We start from the raw sequence: 19,077 nt of genomic DNA, 5'->3' as shown, positions 1-19,077 counted from the left end.
TTAAAAAATCAAAGCTCAGTTGCACCAGATGTCATTCAAATAATGCTGGAATCCGTGATACGTGCACTTTGCAGAGATAGCAGTGTATCTTTGATGCACTCTTTCAGATCCTGCTTCTAACAATTATCAAAGTCAGACTTTTTCCTAATTATTTCTTAAAAGTTTATCCAGTTAATAATTATATGTGCCTCCATGGTTACAGTACTAAGAGGAAATGTTAATAGCCAATACAACATGATTTGAAAAACACTTTTATGGTGCAGACTAGCTAAAATGTGAACAAAGAATGTGTATATATATATATATATATATATATATATATATATATATACACACAGAAGGATGGAAACAACAAGGTCGTGGTTCTGTGAAGTTTGGAGAATATTCACGTGTTTTCATCACAGTCTCTTCCCTGTAATCTTCTGTAATCTGTTCTCTCGACTCTCCCTCCCTCACACTATCAATAAAACACAATTAACAGTTATTTTCCCTCCTGCTGAAGGATATCTGCATTTATATTCAAATGTATATTCCTCTCAGGGCACTTTGTTATCTTATTTTCTGTCAAATGCAGCTCAGTTTGACGTAGTAAATAAAGTTTCCAACAGATGAAGTAAAAAGGTCAACCTTTCCACTTCTCATAGTTTCTCTCTCTGCTCCTGTTGACAGGCAGTATTGAGGCTTTTTGTAAAGAGTCTGTCAAAGTTACATTTCATGTTTTGACTGCTAGAGGAATGATTTCTATTCAAACCTCTGAGTGCACTCAGGGCTCACGCTGTTATCCTCAAATTAGATTTTAGTGTACAAAAATATCAATTTGACACCTCCTCCCAAAACAAAACAGGAGGGGAGGTTGTAACATCCTCCTATATTGACACATGGCGTGTTTGTACCATTTTCACAAGTTTTTAAAGTTTAGATACTCAACCTCCTGTCAAACCCTTACAATCAAGGCAAACAAATGTATTGCAGTGGAAACACAAGACGTTTCAGACTTACATAAAGCTTTTCATCCACAAACAAAGAAACCCCGTCAGAGTTCAAATATGTTACGCACATCCAGCGAAAAGATGGAGATGAATGACCTTTTATGAAGAATTACCGCCCTTAAATCATTATATCAAGAGCAATAAAACATGAATAGAAAAGTCTTCAATCTCATCTTAATCACATCATAAAAAAGCCTTTTCTCTGGGCGACCATTAAACTAACCTGCTTCTTTGACAAATGGTAGTTGAACTTTGCAAGCAGATCTTTGACTTGATTACAGTGATGGATGTGATTGGATTACAGTGGCAGTCACAGGGCTTATGCTTATCCTACAGCATTACTGATTTTAACAACGCTTTGGTTCTATAGAGCTTTTGGACACTTGCTACAGTTTGGCTAGAAGGAGGCAGCATTTCTCTGCAAGAGAGTCACGTCTGATTCTCTTTGTTTCTCTTCAAAGCAAACAATGTGCTCTTGGTCATTAATCAATACATGTCCATCTCAGCGACACAGAGTTGTCGGCTGTTTAGAGTATTTACTGATGCAATATAACAATCATTCATTTATCATTTTGTTGAAGGCATTTGCCCCGTATTAATGAACTCTTTCCTGCAGCTTGTCAGTCGGATTCATTGCAGATGGAAACATCCCAACGTTATGTTCTTATGTAAAGGCATTGAGGGACCTGTACAATTTTCTTTTGTTAGGTTTGTTTGTGTAATTGTTTAAAAATGTCCACCATCCTGAATATGTCCTTCACTGCTGCTGCAGGAGGCATTCATTAATTTTCTAAACCGCTTATCTTGCGCAGGGTCACAGAGGGCTGGAGCATATCCCAACTGCCAGCGTGCAGTGGGCAGGAGGCAAGCTGCACATGTTGGACATGTTGCCAGTCCATCACAGGGTACAGCAGGAACCACTGCAATGCAACCTCTCTGGTGTACATGCAACTAAACAGACACACTGTAAAGGAAAGGTCCATCCCAGTAGACAATTCAATTATGGAACAACAATGTTGTTTCCTATATGTCCTTCCTGTTAATAAATGTCAGCTTTCTTAAATGTAAATTATTAGTTTTTGCAGTGAACTGCAAATATAACAACATATATAATTTGGCTTTCAGACAGGGAAGTAGTTATGATGGGTTCACATACTATTCATGTCGTAAATTCCTTAAAACTGCAAGAAGTTGTGATTTTTTAAATTGTAAAAACATGCTGCCTAAATCAAATTGCAGCCAATTGTGTTTTTAGTGTATTCAAATGTAAACAATTGCAGCCTGTGCTACATTTTGGTTACAGACCTACAATTATTCCAGATTTAGTTTTAAAATGTAATAAATAAAACATAGAATGCTGCTGGTCTTGACGCCAGCTACAGTACATTCTCTACAGTCACCACTTTGCGCTGCGGTTAAACAATCACACAAACAGAAGTGCATCTTGGAGAGACACATGTTTCCAATAACACTCAAACAATGAAAAGCCATGTGGTTGATTAAAAGTCATTTCTCTGTTGGTTGTTTCAGGGCATTCTGGGAAACCAATACAAAATATTTCAGAAGAGGAAACAAAAACAAGACAGCACTGATCATGGGACTGACGAGCCTCTTCCTGTATTCCTTCCTTCCTCCCCTTCCCTCTCTGCAGAGCACCTAAAGGTGGCGCTGGAGGAGTACATGATGCGGATGCCCAAGGTTCGCATCCTGAGGACCAAGAAGAGGGAGGGGCTGATCAGGACTCGCCTGCTTGGAGCCGGCGCCGCTACAGGAGAAGTCATCACCTTCCTGGACTCTCACTGTGAGGCCAACGTCAACTGGTTGCCTCCACTGCTGGGTGAGGAACACAAAGGACCAAGGGGTCATGAAAATGATTAGCTACATCCACATTCCTGTTAAGATATGTAACAATGTACTTAATCACCCTCACGACCATCAGCATGACTCAAATCCATTACCCACAACGTTACGGTTAGCGTTAGCTACATTAGCAATACATGCATTTGCTGTAGCAAACAAATAGTTGCTAAGCCTTGAGCCTTCCAGCTAACTGCAACTCATGTATGTCACACTGTCACATTAGGGCAAGTGAACAGAAATGAACACAACAACAAAGAATGGCAGTTTTATAAACCTAGTTTTGGTAAATAAAACCTTAATAAATCTCAGTCCACTTTCAGCCTTGAAGAAAGCAGACACTTCAGCATACATTCACCATCAATGTATTCTTCTTCGTCCTCATTGCCTGACGAAACCCACTTCCACCTGCAACAGAATTTCCTGAATGCAGATGACCGTCACGGTTTTCATCCACCATCTTTTCTGCTGCCTGGCCCTTCTCAAAAATGTCCCCACTCATCCAAATACATTTCATATTAAAAAATGTCCTTTTTTTCCAATATGTCCTCTCTTTTAAAATGATGTCCTCAATCTCAAGGTCCTCTCGCAGTGGATTTAAGTAACAGAGCACACACAAACAAGCCCCACTGTGAGACTAAGCGATTTCTCTTCTGGCTGGTGGACTTGCTCACTCTTTCAATTACTCTTTTTTCATTAAGGACTCATGTTCGGCTCCTTTTCCCAGCATGGTGCCGTCCCCCACGGAACCATTGTAACAACAAACTTTATGACCCAAGTTACCTCTATGTCAAGCTGTTCACACACACACACACACACACAATACACACTACTTGGGAATTGAACGCGTGTCTGCCAGTGCATAACATAAACAGGCGGCTGTTCATTACAGCACTTTGTGACACTTGGAATAATAATGTGGAGAAGGTAAGGAGGCAGTTACAAAAGGATGAGAACAATTTCATTTCTACTGCAGGTTTGCATCTTGTGTGGCATTCAAATGAAAACAACATCATAAGCTGTAGTGATGTATAACTTCCAATTTTAAGGAAGGGAAGGGAACACTCACTCTTATAGGACTACACACCTACAGTACATTACTTAATCCAGATGGCATCTAGTCAAAGAAAGTGAGTCTCTCTCACTCATAAGTTACCTTGAAAATGTGTTTTGAGCTTGGGAACAAGGCTAGGCTTGCTGCAAGAAATGATTCACACATATGAAGCTGTACATTTCGAACAATATATTCAGGATGCAGTAGAATAAGGGGTCAAAAAAAGATATATTTTAAGAGCCAAAGTGAAGGAGCAAAACCATTTATGGCCAAAAACACATTATAAAGCACTAGGTCGCTCTTCCTCAGGAATGTCCAGCATGCAACAGGAACGTTAATGCATTAAACCTTTCTGTTGGCTGCTGTTAAACACATATGTTATGGTTACTGTTACGTCCCCAAGGTGTAGCTAGGGGAAGAGGGGGACAATAACACAACAACAAGTAGGAGTGAACGTGTATAATGGTTTATTTCACAAATAGACTGGTTCCAATGAACTCTCAAAAGAAGGGTTGAGGAAGGGACCAAATGGTTGAGCCAAACAAAAGAAAGAAATATAACAAAACAAGGCCTGGCTACTGCTGTCCTTGAAAACAAAACACAAACAAAAGCCTTTACTAACTGATCTAATAATAAGTGTAAAACACATACAGAGGTGGCAACAACCTGCTAAACTAGTGTTTCTAATAAAGAAGTCTCTACGTGGATGAACGTGCACAGAACTGTATATCATTTGCTTGGTTTGGGCACAGGCTGAAGAGAGACTATCCCAGCTCTTCCTGGTCCTCCTTTATTGAGTGGCCTTCCTCCTGATAGGCCAGCCAATCAGGTAATCACCACCTAATTAGCTGACAGGTGAGAGAAGAGGGGGAGGAGAGAAAAACACAGCAAGACCAACACACCACCTGCCTGGCACGTAACAGTTGCACTGTGGGTCACAGTGCACAAACAAACAGACACATACATCCTTTCTTCCTTTACCACTGTAGGTGAAGGACACATGCACACACACACACACACACACACACCCTTAAAGCCTTGTTTGTGTTTGCTGTGGTTCTTCATTGAATAGCAGTGAAATAACTTTCTTTTAACTGAACAATGTGTGTATTTCTCAGACCGAATCGTCCAGAACAGGAAGACCATCGTGTGTCCGATGATCGACGTGATCGACCACGACAACTTTGGGTACGACACACAGGCAGGGGACGCCATGCGAGGGGCGTTTGATTGGGAAATGTACTATAAACGGATACCCATCCCTCCGGAGCTGCAGGGCGACGACCCAAGTGAACCTTTCAAGTGAGTGATTACTTAAAATGATTTTGTCTATCAGTGATGGTATCATTGTTATCATCATCTCCCCTTCTTCCCAGCTGATCTGTTAAACATCTGTCTGATAAAGCCACTTGTTTGTGTTGTTGTGTTGCTTGTTAAAATGCTCCATTAATCAAAATAAGAGAAGGATTAGCATCTTCATCAGGCCAGGAGCAATTTTTTTTGCTGGAAGTAATGCTAGTTGTGGCAACACACACACTCTTTTTACGCTAGTCAATTTACATCCAGAGGACTCGTTAAATGTGCCGAACAGAACACGCCATGGAGTAGTGCGCTACTCCCACCTCAATTAGCTTGATGTTTCAGATGTGTGTAGGCAATGATGACAGGCTGAAAGCCAGTGTTACTTTTTACTCTTTATCTGAAAACCCAGCGGGGAGGAAATCCATATGCTCACTCAACAGACAGTACAGTGGAAGCCAAACACCCTCTGAGCAACCACTTCACTGGTGCACTGCAGTGCTCTTCTTACTGTAGACTCTGTGTCAACACATGAATTAAAGATTTTGCTCAGTGGTTCTCCTACGTACATCCACAACATGTTACATGTGGAGCATCTACAAACGGGGGCCAATTGCCTATTTCTGATAATCAATATGTATAATACGCATAGTCACTTTATCAGTAAAAGCAGACTAATTAAATGTCCCGAATGGACTGCACCTGTCCCGCATTGTGAGGGAAAGGATGAAGGAAGAAGTGCTGTGTGTGTGTGTGTGTGTGTACCATGCTTACTCTGGAAAACAAAATATTAACAGCTGGACAGTAGACAATAGTGTAATTTCTGAGGGTAATTAGGGCTGCACAGTGTTATCTTTTGTCACCTCAATGTGGGCTTTCCTAATTAACACCGCACACAAAAGCTGAAGTTTCTAAAAGCCGGTAGCTCCATTTAGTCCTTTGCTTCACTTTGTCTCAGCGGTAATTAAATCCATTCCCCTGCAATGTTTCAAACTCATCCTTTGTGGTCAAATTTATACTAATTTAAATTTAGACCAATTTGTAGATCAATGGCTTATTATGCCAGGCAAAGTCAAACCCTTTTGTGTAATCTGACTGCAGCTGCTCCATAGAAAAGTTTATTAGCCAGTGAGACTCTAGCGCTGTCCACTGCCGACATGCCGATCTGATCAAATCTCACTTCACAATTTTCTCACACAAGAGATGTATGAATACAGCTCTCTAACTAACTCTCCTTGTTTCACTCACTCAAAGCCTCTTTTTAGGCTTCACCTTCTTTATTTTCTTCCAGTACATGTATATACCAGAACAAGATAAGAAACATTGAGTTTTGATTGCTTGTTGAGATCAGTGTTGTATTAATCAAGTTAAAGTAAAGCCTGTGGTAGAGAGAGTTGGGTTCCTTTTCAAGAAATCAAATATAAACGTGTGTATCTGCACCTGCTGCCCTGATTGTTCTGCCTCAGGTGTGCTGCAGCTACAATCAAGTGCAGCAGCGATACAACAGCTAACAAGCCGTGCAGTCAGCGACACTGAGCTTGTCACAGCAGACAGAAGCCACAGTGCTCTGTTGTGGGTTAATTGGTTCTGCACTGTTCAGTGCATCTTCATTATCTGGATAGAAATAGTGGCTCCATAAATGTATGAACTCTGACTCGCTGTCTGCGTCTCTGTGTGTTGTGTTCTTGCGCTAGACTCATATTTTTTTATCTGTTGAGAAACCACTTTCCTTATTCCGCCTTCGATTCATAAAAAGCGTTTCATAAAAAGCCATGTAAACTACATGCACTTATTGAAATGGAACTATATTTCATTGAAATAGATTTTGGTGAAAGATTCGAGAAATCTCTGCAATTGATACAACCTGACCTTCGCAGTGACGCCTTCAAACACGAGCGGACACAACTGTTTTATTTGCTGTGTGCTTTCAGATTGAACTTGGGATAAAGACCCAGGTTAAGGTGATACCTTACCAAACCAAACATCATCATTGGGAAGCATTTCTGTCTCAACCTTTTTATATTTGATCGAGAGATCATCACATTTCTAATACAAGCCTGCTGACCTGTTTCAATATGAACAGCAAGAACATGATTTCTGATTGTCTCCTTGCTTTTTCTCGCTCCATCTTTGTTCCTTTGTTGTTGCAGTAGTTTGTGAGTGGATCTTAAATGTATTTAGAAGTTCTTTGGCAGGTGAGAAGTGGAAAGTGATGCATCCACTCTGCATGGAAATGTTATAGTTTTGGGTGCAGCCGTTGTGCAACATGTGTGAATGTTGTGTGTCTTGCAGGTCACCGGTGATGGCAGGTGGACTGTTTGCCGTGGACAGGAAGTGGTTCTGGGAGCTGGGAGGTTATGACACGGGTCTGGAGATCTGGGGAGGAGAACAGTACGAGATCTCCTTCAAGGTAAATGAGATCAAATTGGAAATACACAGTTTCTCATATTGTGGATGGGATGGTGAGATAATGTTCTTCGACGTATATTAACCACTGACTGATAAAAAAATCTATAAATTACAGATACGATTTCTGTATATTTTCTTAACATCCCGTAACCATGCGGCCAACTTTGTAGCCCTTTGTCGTTGCATCAGGGTCATTAACGTAATTATACTAAAAAATACTTCCTCTTGCAAGCAATGCCATCATCCTCTTATCTTTTGATTTCTGTCAAATGGGCACTCTGAGAGGGAAACATGATGTGTGTTTATCCGTTCCACAGTCTGAATAGGTTCTTCCTCGGCCCCATACAACTTCCTTCTAGTAAGTTTTATGAAAATCAGGCAATTATTTTTTCCTGTAATCCTGCTGACAAACAAACCAAAAGCATAACCTCTTCGGAGAAGGTAATGAAAGCCTTTGTTTTGTTTTTGAGTCGATTTCTAATGTATTAGCATTTCTCTCTGGCTGCTTTTCGTCCACATTTTAACTAGCCTTTCTGTAATCATGTTTTCTCTAACTCCCAAAATCAATGACACAGCTGTAAGAAGAACACAACATGTAGACAAAGCGATTCGAATACACAGATGATCCCTTTTTGTATTCCTAATTATAAAACGGCCGTGTTCCCATTTCATCCCACATGTTGACACGAGCTCCTTGGAGCATGTGACGTAGCTGACCTCTGACCTGCATGTTTTGGTTTGCACGAGAAAAGGATATTCCCCAGTGTTCATCAATGTTTTTATTTGTATATCTGTATTATGTTTAACAAGAGAATGAAGATTCCTGTTTGGCTACCTACCGGTTCTCTTAACCGTGACCTCAGTTTATTCCCTGACCTTAACCAATTAGTTGTTTTGCCTCACCGAACCTTAACCATAGCGGTGGCAGATCAGAAAACACATGAAATATATATGTTTTAATACTGTTTGAAGCTTTTCATCTTATTTAAGTAATTACTGAGATAATATTCCATGCTAAGGTTATTACTTTTGGCCATGATTATCATACCATTACATTTAGCTATCAGCACATGCCTAGCCGTGCCTCTTAACCCTACTTTATGCCCACAGATATTCAATTTGGTTTCCTTTTTTATTAAGATTCCCATTAGATGATACAGAGCAGAGACCCAGTCTCCTGAGGTGAAGAGATTAACAGGCTCTCGTTCTAATCCGTACAACCGACCCGCTTCTCCCGTGGACAGCCTGCCCCGGTTTGTACGTGAAACACAATCGCCTCGTTCCCGGGTACAGTTAATCTAAAGCTCCTTCCTGGTCACACTGGTATGGGAACATCAAGCATTTCTAACTCTCACGGTGAAATAATGTCAGCACATCGGAGCCCAGAGACAATATGACCTCGCATGCCGAGCCAGAGGATAGTGCAAGGCATAAAACTGATGGGGGATTTTTTTATATCGCTCCGGCAGATAGGAGTTTCAGTTATGCAAACAGTTCATCATCAGAGACAGAGCTGCTCTGGAGGCAGAAATAATTAAACCTCCATGGATAAAAAAGTAAAAAGTAGTTATTCCCAGTAAAAGTTAGCTAACTGGCAAACTGTTGGCAGAAGAAAACTTTCTCTAAAAGCATACATTAAAAAATAAAGTACATGATGTTTTTTTATTCATTACTGCAGCGTTCATAATTTCGGATTGATAGTGGGCTACTTACTTACACTTTTCCATATTGGCCAGTGAGTTTCTCGACAACATCGTCTGCTGCTTGTTTCCATGACAACACCATCAAACAGTCTATGTTGGCCAAATGCAAATACATGTATTGTTAATGGCAAGTGGAATGTTTTACATTCTGCTTATTATCAAGTTATTGTCAAACCAGGCAAACCCAACAATTAACATGTCAACCATCTGTTGGTTAAAAATAGAAGCCCGTGCTAACCTTTAAAGCGTTCCTGTTTTATCTCTGCCAGGCTTTGGTTAGGACACTATTAGTATTCAGGTAGTTAAAGCAAGCACATAAATTACAGTATGTACTGACCTGTGTGCACTTTATTTTTATATATTCAAAGACACCAATAGAGACAGCTGAAGTTGCACTTTTAGTCATAAGTTTTATTCATGCAGGTTGAATTCTGTTCTTCTGTAGTTTCTCTCCATCAGCTGAGCTGTGTAGCCTTCACCTGTGTGATCTGAGTAGGTTCACTGGTGGTGGAGCTTCCTCTGCAACACACCAGGGAGACTGTAGTTGTCAGTGCTGGACGCGTCGGGGACAACGTGTTTATTAACGTGCATTTTTCAAAATAATCTGCCGTCTTCACGGGAAGAACAGATCCGCTCGTTTACAGTGCATACAGCTTAAAAAATACATTTGGTTTTCTTAATTTTACAGTTTACTTGCGCAACAAGACTTCTTGCTGAGGCTCAGGGAGAGACTGAGGGTTTGGGTTGAAAAGTACATTTACTTAAAGGTTTGTGAAATGAACCGGCGTTGGTTAAGTAACGTAATAAAAGTAAAGTCAAATAAAGTGAACATTGACTTGGTTTCACATGTGGAAATGTTATTTTTATGAGGCCTGATCTCCCGTCTGCATTCAGAACATTAATAATCAATGCATCATGATGGACTTGCTGCGGCTGTTATATAGCTGGACAATGATTGTAATCAATATTGCTTGGACTACTCAGTGTAATGCTTTTCAATGAACTGCAATGAGGTCGACCTGTAGTCACGTCATGGCCGGTGGACAAAATGTAAAATAATATGTAAAATATGTATATTTAATGTTCATTTTGTTCCTGTCCATGTTCTTGAACTCACAGCAGCTTCAACATGCCTCCTAAACTTCAAACAGCTTAAATCATATTTACATATTAAAGCACTAAACTGTGCTGAAACAATTTGGAAGCCCTACACCTCTTTCTTTTCATACTTAGCTCGTTTAAATCCATCTTTTCATTTGCCTACTTTTCATTTTGCTATTGTCTTGAAAACAAAACCTTTTGTTCCATCTCGCCTGCTGTTTCTAAGCCTTTCTTTCATCGTCATCCTCTTCATTGCCACCCTTTTCTTTCTCAAGGTTTATTTTCAACATTGCAAGCCAAGAAAGAGAATCCTCACTGTTGTCTTCATTATAGTTGGAGGATTAAAACGAGGAGCCCCGGCTACAGTAGACGTCTCAGTTATGACGAGGGAAAGGAAAATACGCAACATAAAATTGACCGTAAAGGAAGGCTTGTTTGCACTTAACACAAGTACATTAGGGTGCTTAAAACATATTCAAACCTCATTGAAAGAGGCAGGAGGCCTTGTTTTCCTGAAAAGCTTTTGCAGTTGCCATCATTTCTCCAATCTCAGCTACATTTAAACACTGTTAAAAAAATAGTTAACCCAGTGGCTCAGTGTTTCTCTAATCTGACCCCGCTCAGGGGAAGTCAGGTCACCATCATATCATCATTTGGTTTTGGTGTCTTATTTTCTTCCTCCATCATCCTGCCATTTTATCTTTATATCCTCTCCCTTCCAAATTCACTCCTCTCATCCTCTCTTAGTCTCTCAGGATTTATAAGCCTGTTAGAACCACTGTACTTCATGCCTCTTTCTTCTAAGCCATCAATCTCTTGCTCGTCTCCTTCATCGTCTCCTTCCTTCACCTTTCTTCTACCTTTCCTCAACTTCCTCTCTTTGAATGCTGGGATGGCGAAAGCTTCCATATACCATAGAGATCCGTCCGATGAAAGAGCTTTCCCCCTCTCTCTCTCTCTCTCTCTCTCTGTAGGTGTGGATGTGTGGTGGTCTGATGGAGGACATCCCCTGCTCCAGGGTAGGACACATCTATAGGAAGTACGTCCCCTACAAAGTCCCTGGTGGGATCAGCTTGGCGAAGGTAATTCTTCACGCTGTACTGTATGCCTCCACAGTTAATATCAAAATACAATACAGCAGATCAGTCACAGATGTGTACTATACTGTCTGCTACTGGGGTTCAGTGTCAGTACAATGCTGTCACATCACCTCTACTACATCTGAGTCCCAACACAACAATGGATTACATTACATTGTATGTAGGATTACTCTGTACAATTGATATCAGGGCTAATCGAAGCATAACGAATCTGTACTGGCTCCATTCAGATCCTAAGTCTTATAATCATGTGAGCTCTTTTGACACAACCTGCTGTTTGTGCTTCTGTTTTTGTATGTTGTTCATCATGGGATAAAGACAGGTGAAACTCAAGTGATCAAAGATCCACAAAATATAATAGGAAACCAATAAACGATAGAAGCAATGCAGGCTATATTTGAATACGTGCATTCTGTGTTTTCTACAATTAAATCCTCTTTACTAATGTTAAAGTATACCATCTATCCTGCCTTGTATTGAGCAACCTCCAAAAACACTTGATCTTACGCTTCCGATAATACTGCTCAATATTGCCTTTTTTATTAGACGGTGCCTGCCTTGTAAAGCTGGTCTTTTACAAATGTAGTCTCCAAGCACAAAGCTTGACCCGGATAACATCATCTGGGCTTGTTTTGTCAGACTTGACAAAGCCCCTTTGGAACCACCGAAGACATTACACAACGGTTTCACAGAGTGATTGGCATGAAGTAGTAATAATACTGTTATTTCTAAACTGGAAGACTGTTCTGAATATTACGTGTCTATTGTGAAGCTTTTGAATGTCACAGACCGCAAAGCTCATTCACAGCAACGACACAGCATTCTACCTGTTTATAGTAGTCCTGTTTTATTAGCAGTTCCTCTTCGTGTTCCTCGTGTCTATTAAAAAACTCTTATCAGTAAGACTTCTCCATTGAACAATAAATTACTCAAAATCCAATTATGCTCTGGCAAAATTAAAAATGCCATCTTATCAGCAAAATTGATTCTAACTTTATTAGTGTTCTGCAGTATTCACACACACACACACACACACACACACACACACGCACACACATGGGCTGTTCAGTATTTAAATTCCAGTTTTATTTAGTTCTCAAAACCAGAACAAAAAAAAGATTTATTTGGCTTCGTGCTGAAAATACGCTCAGGAAATATTTAGCTATTCGGGTACAAGGATTTGGAAAAGTAATTCACACACACACACACACACACACACACACACACACACACACACACACACACACACCTTCTGTGACCTTGAACTGCACCAAACAATGAAACTGAACACAAATGAAGTGTAACTGAATGCATAAGCTAAAGTACACAAATAAAGGGACACACACACACATACATGAATAATACACACGTGTAAACACATACTATGCACTTACACATCATCCTACTGTGAGCTAGTCTTTCAATGATGCTCTACTAAGTACTCTCCTCTTTCTCCTCCATGCTCGAGAGCACTTTACAGTCGGCTCAGCATCTTCAGTGTATCCACTATCTAAAATTGTTATCCTTTGCAGGTGTTACTGTGAAGAATGAGCTTAAGTTTCTTTGTTCCTTTTACGCTTCAAAGTATCTACACGGAATGAGAAATTGTCTAAAAGTGCTAAATCATCTGGGGTGTAGCCTAACATTCATTATGTATGCCTCTACCTCAGCTTGAGACTTGGCTCAGTATGCAAGTGAAAGGCACGGGTCTTTGTTTTGATGTTTTAGTCTTTAATGGACCTCTTTGGAATGCTGATGGTCCTGAATCAGCATGACCCTGCAGATGAAAGAGAACATTTATATAAAGGTACTAAAATGAACCCAGGCTTGCTCCCTGCATACATTTGAAATAGCTGGGATTATTATTTATCAAAAGTGCCACAGTACTCCCAAATAAAACTCTATTCATGGTATCGAACAGATAAGGTCAGCTCGATTTTCACTTGGCTCAAAATGGATTTCAATGGCAAAAACTATTTTAACAGCTGCAGCAAAGTGGCAACATGTTGATGTAGGGTTATTATTCCTCGGCAGGGTCAATAAATGGGAGCCTTTGTCAGACTCTCTGAGACCAATTTACAATACTAACTGCAGACTATGTAAACATTTATATTCACAAAACAGTTCAATGTCGTTTCAAAAGATCCTCCCCGCTGCCAGGGACTGTGGTGTTTTGTGTGCATCTGTGGGATGCTCTTAGACATTCTGGCAGACTTTGAGATGCCTGCTAAGAAAAGTAGGAAGTAGTGAAGGAGTCTTTCCAGCTGACTCTCTCCTTGCTTTTATTTCAGAACCTGAAACGTGTGGCAGAGGTGTGGATGGACGAATACGGCGAATATGTCTACCAGCGTCGCCCTGAGTACCGCCACCTGTCGGCAGGTGACATGACGGCCCAGAAAGAGCTTAGGAACCGCCTCAACTGCAAGAGCTTCAAGTGGTTTATGAGCGAGGTGGCCTGGGATCTGCCCAAACACTACCCAATGGTGGAGCCTCCTGCGGCTGCATGGGGAGAGGTAAGGATTACTTTAAGAAACTACTTTGCAGAGATTTGCAGATTGCATGGAAAAGAAGAGGTACAAAGACATTTACAGCTTGCATGCACGACAAACTTATTATTTTATTATCTGCACTTACTCTTACATTACTGAACAGTATATCAAACTGTATTTGCAGCGCACATTTTATCGTTTCAGAGATGTATATGCTCTAATGCACACCTGAATGATGTCATCGGATAATAAGGCAATGAACTACCACCTGTCAGCTGTAACATGTTTTTTTAAAGTGTGTACTGTCTATGACTGGTGAAGGTCCTCTTCTCATTACTTCAGAAATAAAAAGAAAGTCTGCAGAGAAACTAAGAGGAATAACACTATCAAAGGAAGGGGAATGAGCATAAACTGCTCATTAGCCGAAAGCAAAGTTAAAACTGTGTTTTTATCCTTTGTTTGAATACATCAGCAGTTTCTGCCTCCCCTTAAATTATATGGAAAACCTTTTTTAATGCCTAAAGGCTCCTTCCATTACTCTGGTTCTTGGAACGACCAAACACTTTGAAATGCGTGTATTCACCATGACCATACTTTGTGAAATTCTGAATCATTTACACATAAATGAACCACTTCCTTTAGTCTACATTTGTTGACAAATACAATGATAGATAGATAGATAGATAGAAGGTAAGGTATGTGTCATTAATACAAGAGTTACAGTAGATAGTCCAGCTAAGGTGGGTGGAGGCTCTAGTGCTGGACACAGACAGGATATCAGTTTCTCTAGTGATGAATCTTAAGCAGATTCTTGTCTTCTCTTCTTGCATACTGCAACTCTCATCACAACATCGTGGGTGCACACACAGGGGCCAAACATGCCTTTGGTGCTTTCCAAGTGTAAAAAAAAAACCAACAACAAACATTGAACTACTGAACAAACGGCAAACCGACCGTACAGAGTGCTCTGGAACGAAGGTATATGTTCTGTTGTGTAATAAAAAAAGAGCTGTGATAACATCATTGTTGAATGAGGGCACTGGACAGAGGAGATATATACTGAAAACGGATTATGTTACGCAGATCAATAGTCAGTATAACCCACATGTCATCTTATAGGTTGCAAAGTGACAAGAGACGTGTGATGAAATACAGTGCGGAATGTTCAACAAGTAGTTCCTGTATTTGTGACGGCGAGTGTTTTTTTGTGTACATGTTTTGTAGATCCGGAACATGGGCAGCGGGATGTGTATGGAGATCAAACACTTTGTGTCAGGGAGCCCCATCCGCCTGGAGAACTGTGTGAAAGGGCGGGGCGAGGTGGCCTGGAGTCATGGACAGGTGAGGGTCATTCATTTCTCTTGCAAAATATCTTATGAGGTCTCAATGTCCAAACCTGGGAGTTTTGTGCACAGCAGTCCCTTCATGCTCGTTGGTTGGAGTGCTGCACAGCACACGTTGAACCTGAAAAGACAACATGACACATGAAGACGCTCACACAAGGGTTAATGGTTAGGTTTGCCCATTGGCCAGTTGTTTCACAACTGAACAGATGGAAAGGCCTTTGTGTTTTTAATCAAGTCATTTCTTTGGGTATAATTAGCCGCACCAGCGTGGCTCTTGTGGCTCTTGATGACATTTTGTACAGATTCAGCTGTCGTTTGATATTAAGAGCAGTGCCTGTTCAAAACATGCCCGTTCGGAACAGCCAGATTGTTTGCCGCCTTTCTTAAATTTAGCCCAAAATCAAAGGTTGGTTCAGGTGGCTTTACAATGTGCACACTATATGACGCACCAGCATCATGCTCTCACATGAAAAGAAACCACAGGAAGAGAAGGGAAACGGTGTTTGTTACAGTTGAGATGTGTTCCCTGCAGGTGTTAACATTTGGTTGGAGGGAGGATATCCGGGTGGGTGACCCGATGCACACGAGGAAGGTCTGCTTCGACGCCGTCTCCCACAACAGCCCTGTCACCCTGTACGACTGTCACGGCATGAAGGGGAACCAGCTGTGGCGCTACAGAGAGGTACGGCAGAGGGAAGTAAAAGGCAGTGAGAGTTTACTCCTTGCAAAAAGATGGTTCTCTTTACAGCTGTATCCTCTTTTCAGCCTTCAAACTGTACTGCTGTTGTGACTTCTTTGGTCAGCTAAGCATCATTTAAGTCAATTAATGAATAATTTGAACATAATGGTGGCCATCTGGTAAACATCTAATTAAATGAATGTGAGGGAAAATTGCAGGATGCATAAATAGCAGATGCTACACTCCCCGTGTTCATGTTTCTTGAAAGCCACTATGCGATGGCTTATTATAACTATTACAAAAATAGGACAATCCTGGTGACTCTGTTGCTTTCAGCCCAACGTCCTTCACTCAGATCTGTGGGACTGATGTCTGCAACAGTGGGGGGGGTTTTATGCTACCATTAGGGTTGCAATAGTCAGACATTTTTAAAACATCCAGTGGCTTAAAAGCTTCTCTAGTCAATATGTTTGAACTCGACAGTGGAGATCAAACCAGAGCTAAAGGGAGGGGGAATGTCAGGAGTGAAGTTCTAAAATATTATTTATTGGCACAGAATGAAATATTCAAACTAAATCTTGACCTCATGTCGGTGCCCCTGGGATATTGTTCATATTACAAATCCATAGTAATACATAAAGTTAAAAAAATACAAATTGGTATAATCTGTGAGTGTGTGTCTACAGATTTAGTACAACAACAACCAGTACTGTGGGAAAAAACCCAGATAGCAGTCTGTTTTAGAAATCATTGTGGGATGAGTCGTATTTAATGGTTTAACAATCACAGTGGAACAAATACTTTGTTTTGGCAGGAATATAATGCAAAGTACGTGATTTAATCTTTCACTAAAAAGCCTTTAAAGTAACACGAGGAAGGACATAAAGGCCTTGTGAAAAAGTGTAACGTACAACTTACATGGCTGTTCTGTTTCCTGCAGGATAAGAGTCTGTATCACCCCGTCAGTAACAGCTGTATTGACAGCAGCCCGAGCGAGCGGCGAGTCTTCATGAACACGTGCGAACCCTCCTCTCTTAGCCAGCAGTGGCTGTTTGAAAGAACCAACGCCACCGTGCTGGAGCACTTCAACCGGGGCGCCAAGTGAGGCCACTGGACGTTGAGATGAGACGTCTTCCAAAGAAAAATACCATGAAACAACGATCACCTTGATCAGGTGAATAATACATTTATTCGTCCCTGCTTTCTCAGGAACACAAAATGGTGCTTTCCTTCAAGTTAACTTTTTGTGGGATTTGTTGACAATAACTCTGTTTCACTGTCGTCCAGATAAGATTGGAAGCTTCAAGTGAATAATGTGCTGCTTCAGGAACATTCCCCGTGGTACAGCCGCAATCCAGAATGCTGGCTATAAGCAGAAAAGCTGGTCGGCCCGCACACTACAACACCCAGAATCCAATCATACAGTATGGGCTTATGATGAGGAAGAAGGTGAAGCTGAGCACCAATGCCTCCAACTGTCTCCATCTACTGTCAATTAAAGTTCACTTCCTTAAAAATACAGATGATTTAAACAAATCTATTTCATTCATTGTGTGCATTCTGTTCTTCCTCAGGGTGGGAGACCCACGGTGAAGCCTGGAAACCCAGAAAACACCTGTGTGAAAAACACAAACTCTGCTGGATTTAATGGATTATCTATTCGTTTGCCTCTTTTCAATTGTTGCCTTAACAATTCCAACAATGGGGAAATACCTGCTTCCTACACATTCATCAAAGATACCAAAACAGCAGATGGGGACATGCTTTGTGCAAGCCAAAACTCTATGGAAGCTGGAAAAAAAACAATTATTCCTGCACAGCGTGCAGACGAATTGCAAGGAGATATCTTTCCCAGAAGGAACCCAATCTTGTACAGACTCGTCTCTAAAGTGCATTTTTTTTCTACTGAGCAATAAAGCAAAAAAGTTACAGAAGTTATGTCCATTTCTGTTTTTATTTGAATGCTTATAATATGTTATGCTGCTTACTGAGACTGATGGCCGCTGTCTTCAGTAAAAGTCATGTGATCACACATCTTTGACGCTTGAGCAGTGAAGACAAATCGTACATCATCGATGGTTGGTAGATGTTCAACAGGTGTAGAGAACTACCGGCTGAAGTTAACGTAGTTATAGTTTCCACATGACTCAGTCAAAGTACAAAAACAATGTATAAATGACATCCCAGCATTCGGCACGCCAAACACGAGCCGGTAAAGTTCTCACATCCTTCCAGTTGTTTTACCAAATATCCTCTTGCAGGTATTATTTACAAAGAACATTTTCTTGTTGGTCACATGAGAAGGTTGAACTTTAGAAGCATTTTACTTGCTTAATTGCTTAGTTATTAACATTTGCTAACAAATGTTTTTAAACATCCACTTGAAATTGAACTAAGGTCGTCGGAGCTGAAGATTACTTGATCCACAGCGAAAACATTTACATGATAATGAGACAAAGATTGCTAATGTGTTCTTAATTATGCACGCCCACTCCTGCATTGTGTATTTGACCACTAAGGTCCTTGACTTAGCCCCTGTGTATGAGCAAAGACATCTTATTGGAAATCTGATAAAAGCCGAGGTCACACAAACTCATCATCTCTGCTCAGCCTGGGGACGAAACCTGCACAGCAAGCTAATATTTCCCTACAAAGGGCAGCAGCTGCAGAGACCCAAAGATTATTTGCCACTTTCACATTTTTTATTGACAGAGTGAGTCATCAACCTGAGTGGCAATTCAAGTCTGAGGACCTTATTGGCTGTCTAATGTCACTAAGGTCAAACAAACAAACAGACAGTGCAGCCGCTGCAGAAATGGCTCCAACTATCATCTGTTTGCACAATATTACTCTATAATTACCAGGTGTTCCATTTTAGTCCTCTGGCGGTCATTCACAAATACATTATGCAGCTTCAGACTTCCACACACAGTACACATGCGAACAAATGTGCTCACAGGGTTAGAACATCTTTTCAAGAGCCCACATTGGATGCATCAGTCGTAGTGGCACACAATGACATCTCTGCATCAGGCCTATTGCAAATCCACT

The 19,077-nt window shown here is 40.8% G+C and overlaps 1 protein-coding gene across 1 annotated transcript in view; it reads left to right on the top strand.

Moving 5' to 3' along the window:
- LOC115018597 (polypeptide N-acetylgalactosaminyltransferase 10-like) overlaps positions 1 to 17,960 on the top strand; it is a 49,059-nt gene extending 31,099 nt beyond the window's left edge. The window contains exons 5-14 of the mRNA XM_029447653.1: positions 2,641 to 2,826; positions 5,019 to 5,202; positions 7,492 to 7,609; positions 11,387 to 11,494; positions 13,804 to 14,025; positions 15,226 to 15,342; positions 15,880 to 16,029; positions 16,967 to 17,200; positions 17,314 to 17,475; positions 17,601 to 17,960. Of these exons, the coding sequence (XP_029303513.1) occupies positions 2,641 to 2,826; positions 5,019 to 5,202; positions 7,492 to 7,609; positions 11,387 to 11,494; positions 13,804 to 14,025; positions 15,226 to 15,342; positions 15,880 to 16,029; positions 16,967 to 17,131 (1,250 nt within the window). The 3' untranslated portion in view covers positions 17,132 to 17,200; positions 17,314 to 17,475; positions 17,601 to 17,960. The remainder of the gene's footprint in view (positions 1 to 2,640; positions 2,827 to 5,018; positions 5,203 to 7,491; positions 7,610 to 11,386; positions 11,495 to 13,803; positions 14,026 to 15,225; positions 15,343 to 15,879; positions 16,030 to 16,966; positions 17,201 to 17,313; positions 17,476 to 17,600) is intronic.
- The last annotated feature ends 1,117 nt before the right edge of the window (positions 17,961 to 19,077 follow it).

Source organism: Cottoperca gobio, chromosome 14 (genome assembly GCF_900634415.1).
Source record: "Cottoperca gobio chromosome 14, fCotGob3.1, whole genome shotgun sequence".
NCBI lineage: Eukaryota > Metazoa > Chordata > Actinopteri > Perciformes > Bovichtidae > Cottoperca > Cottoperca gobio.
Note: the sequence above shows the minus strand (reverse complement) of the source record. Positions and strands in the feature narration are given on the sequence as shown.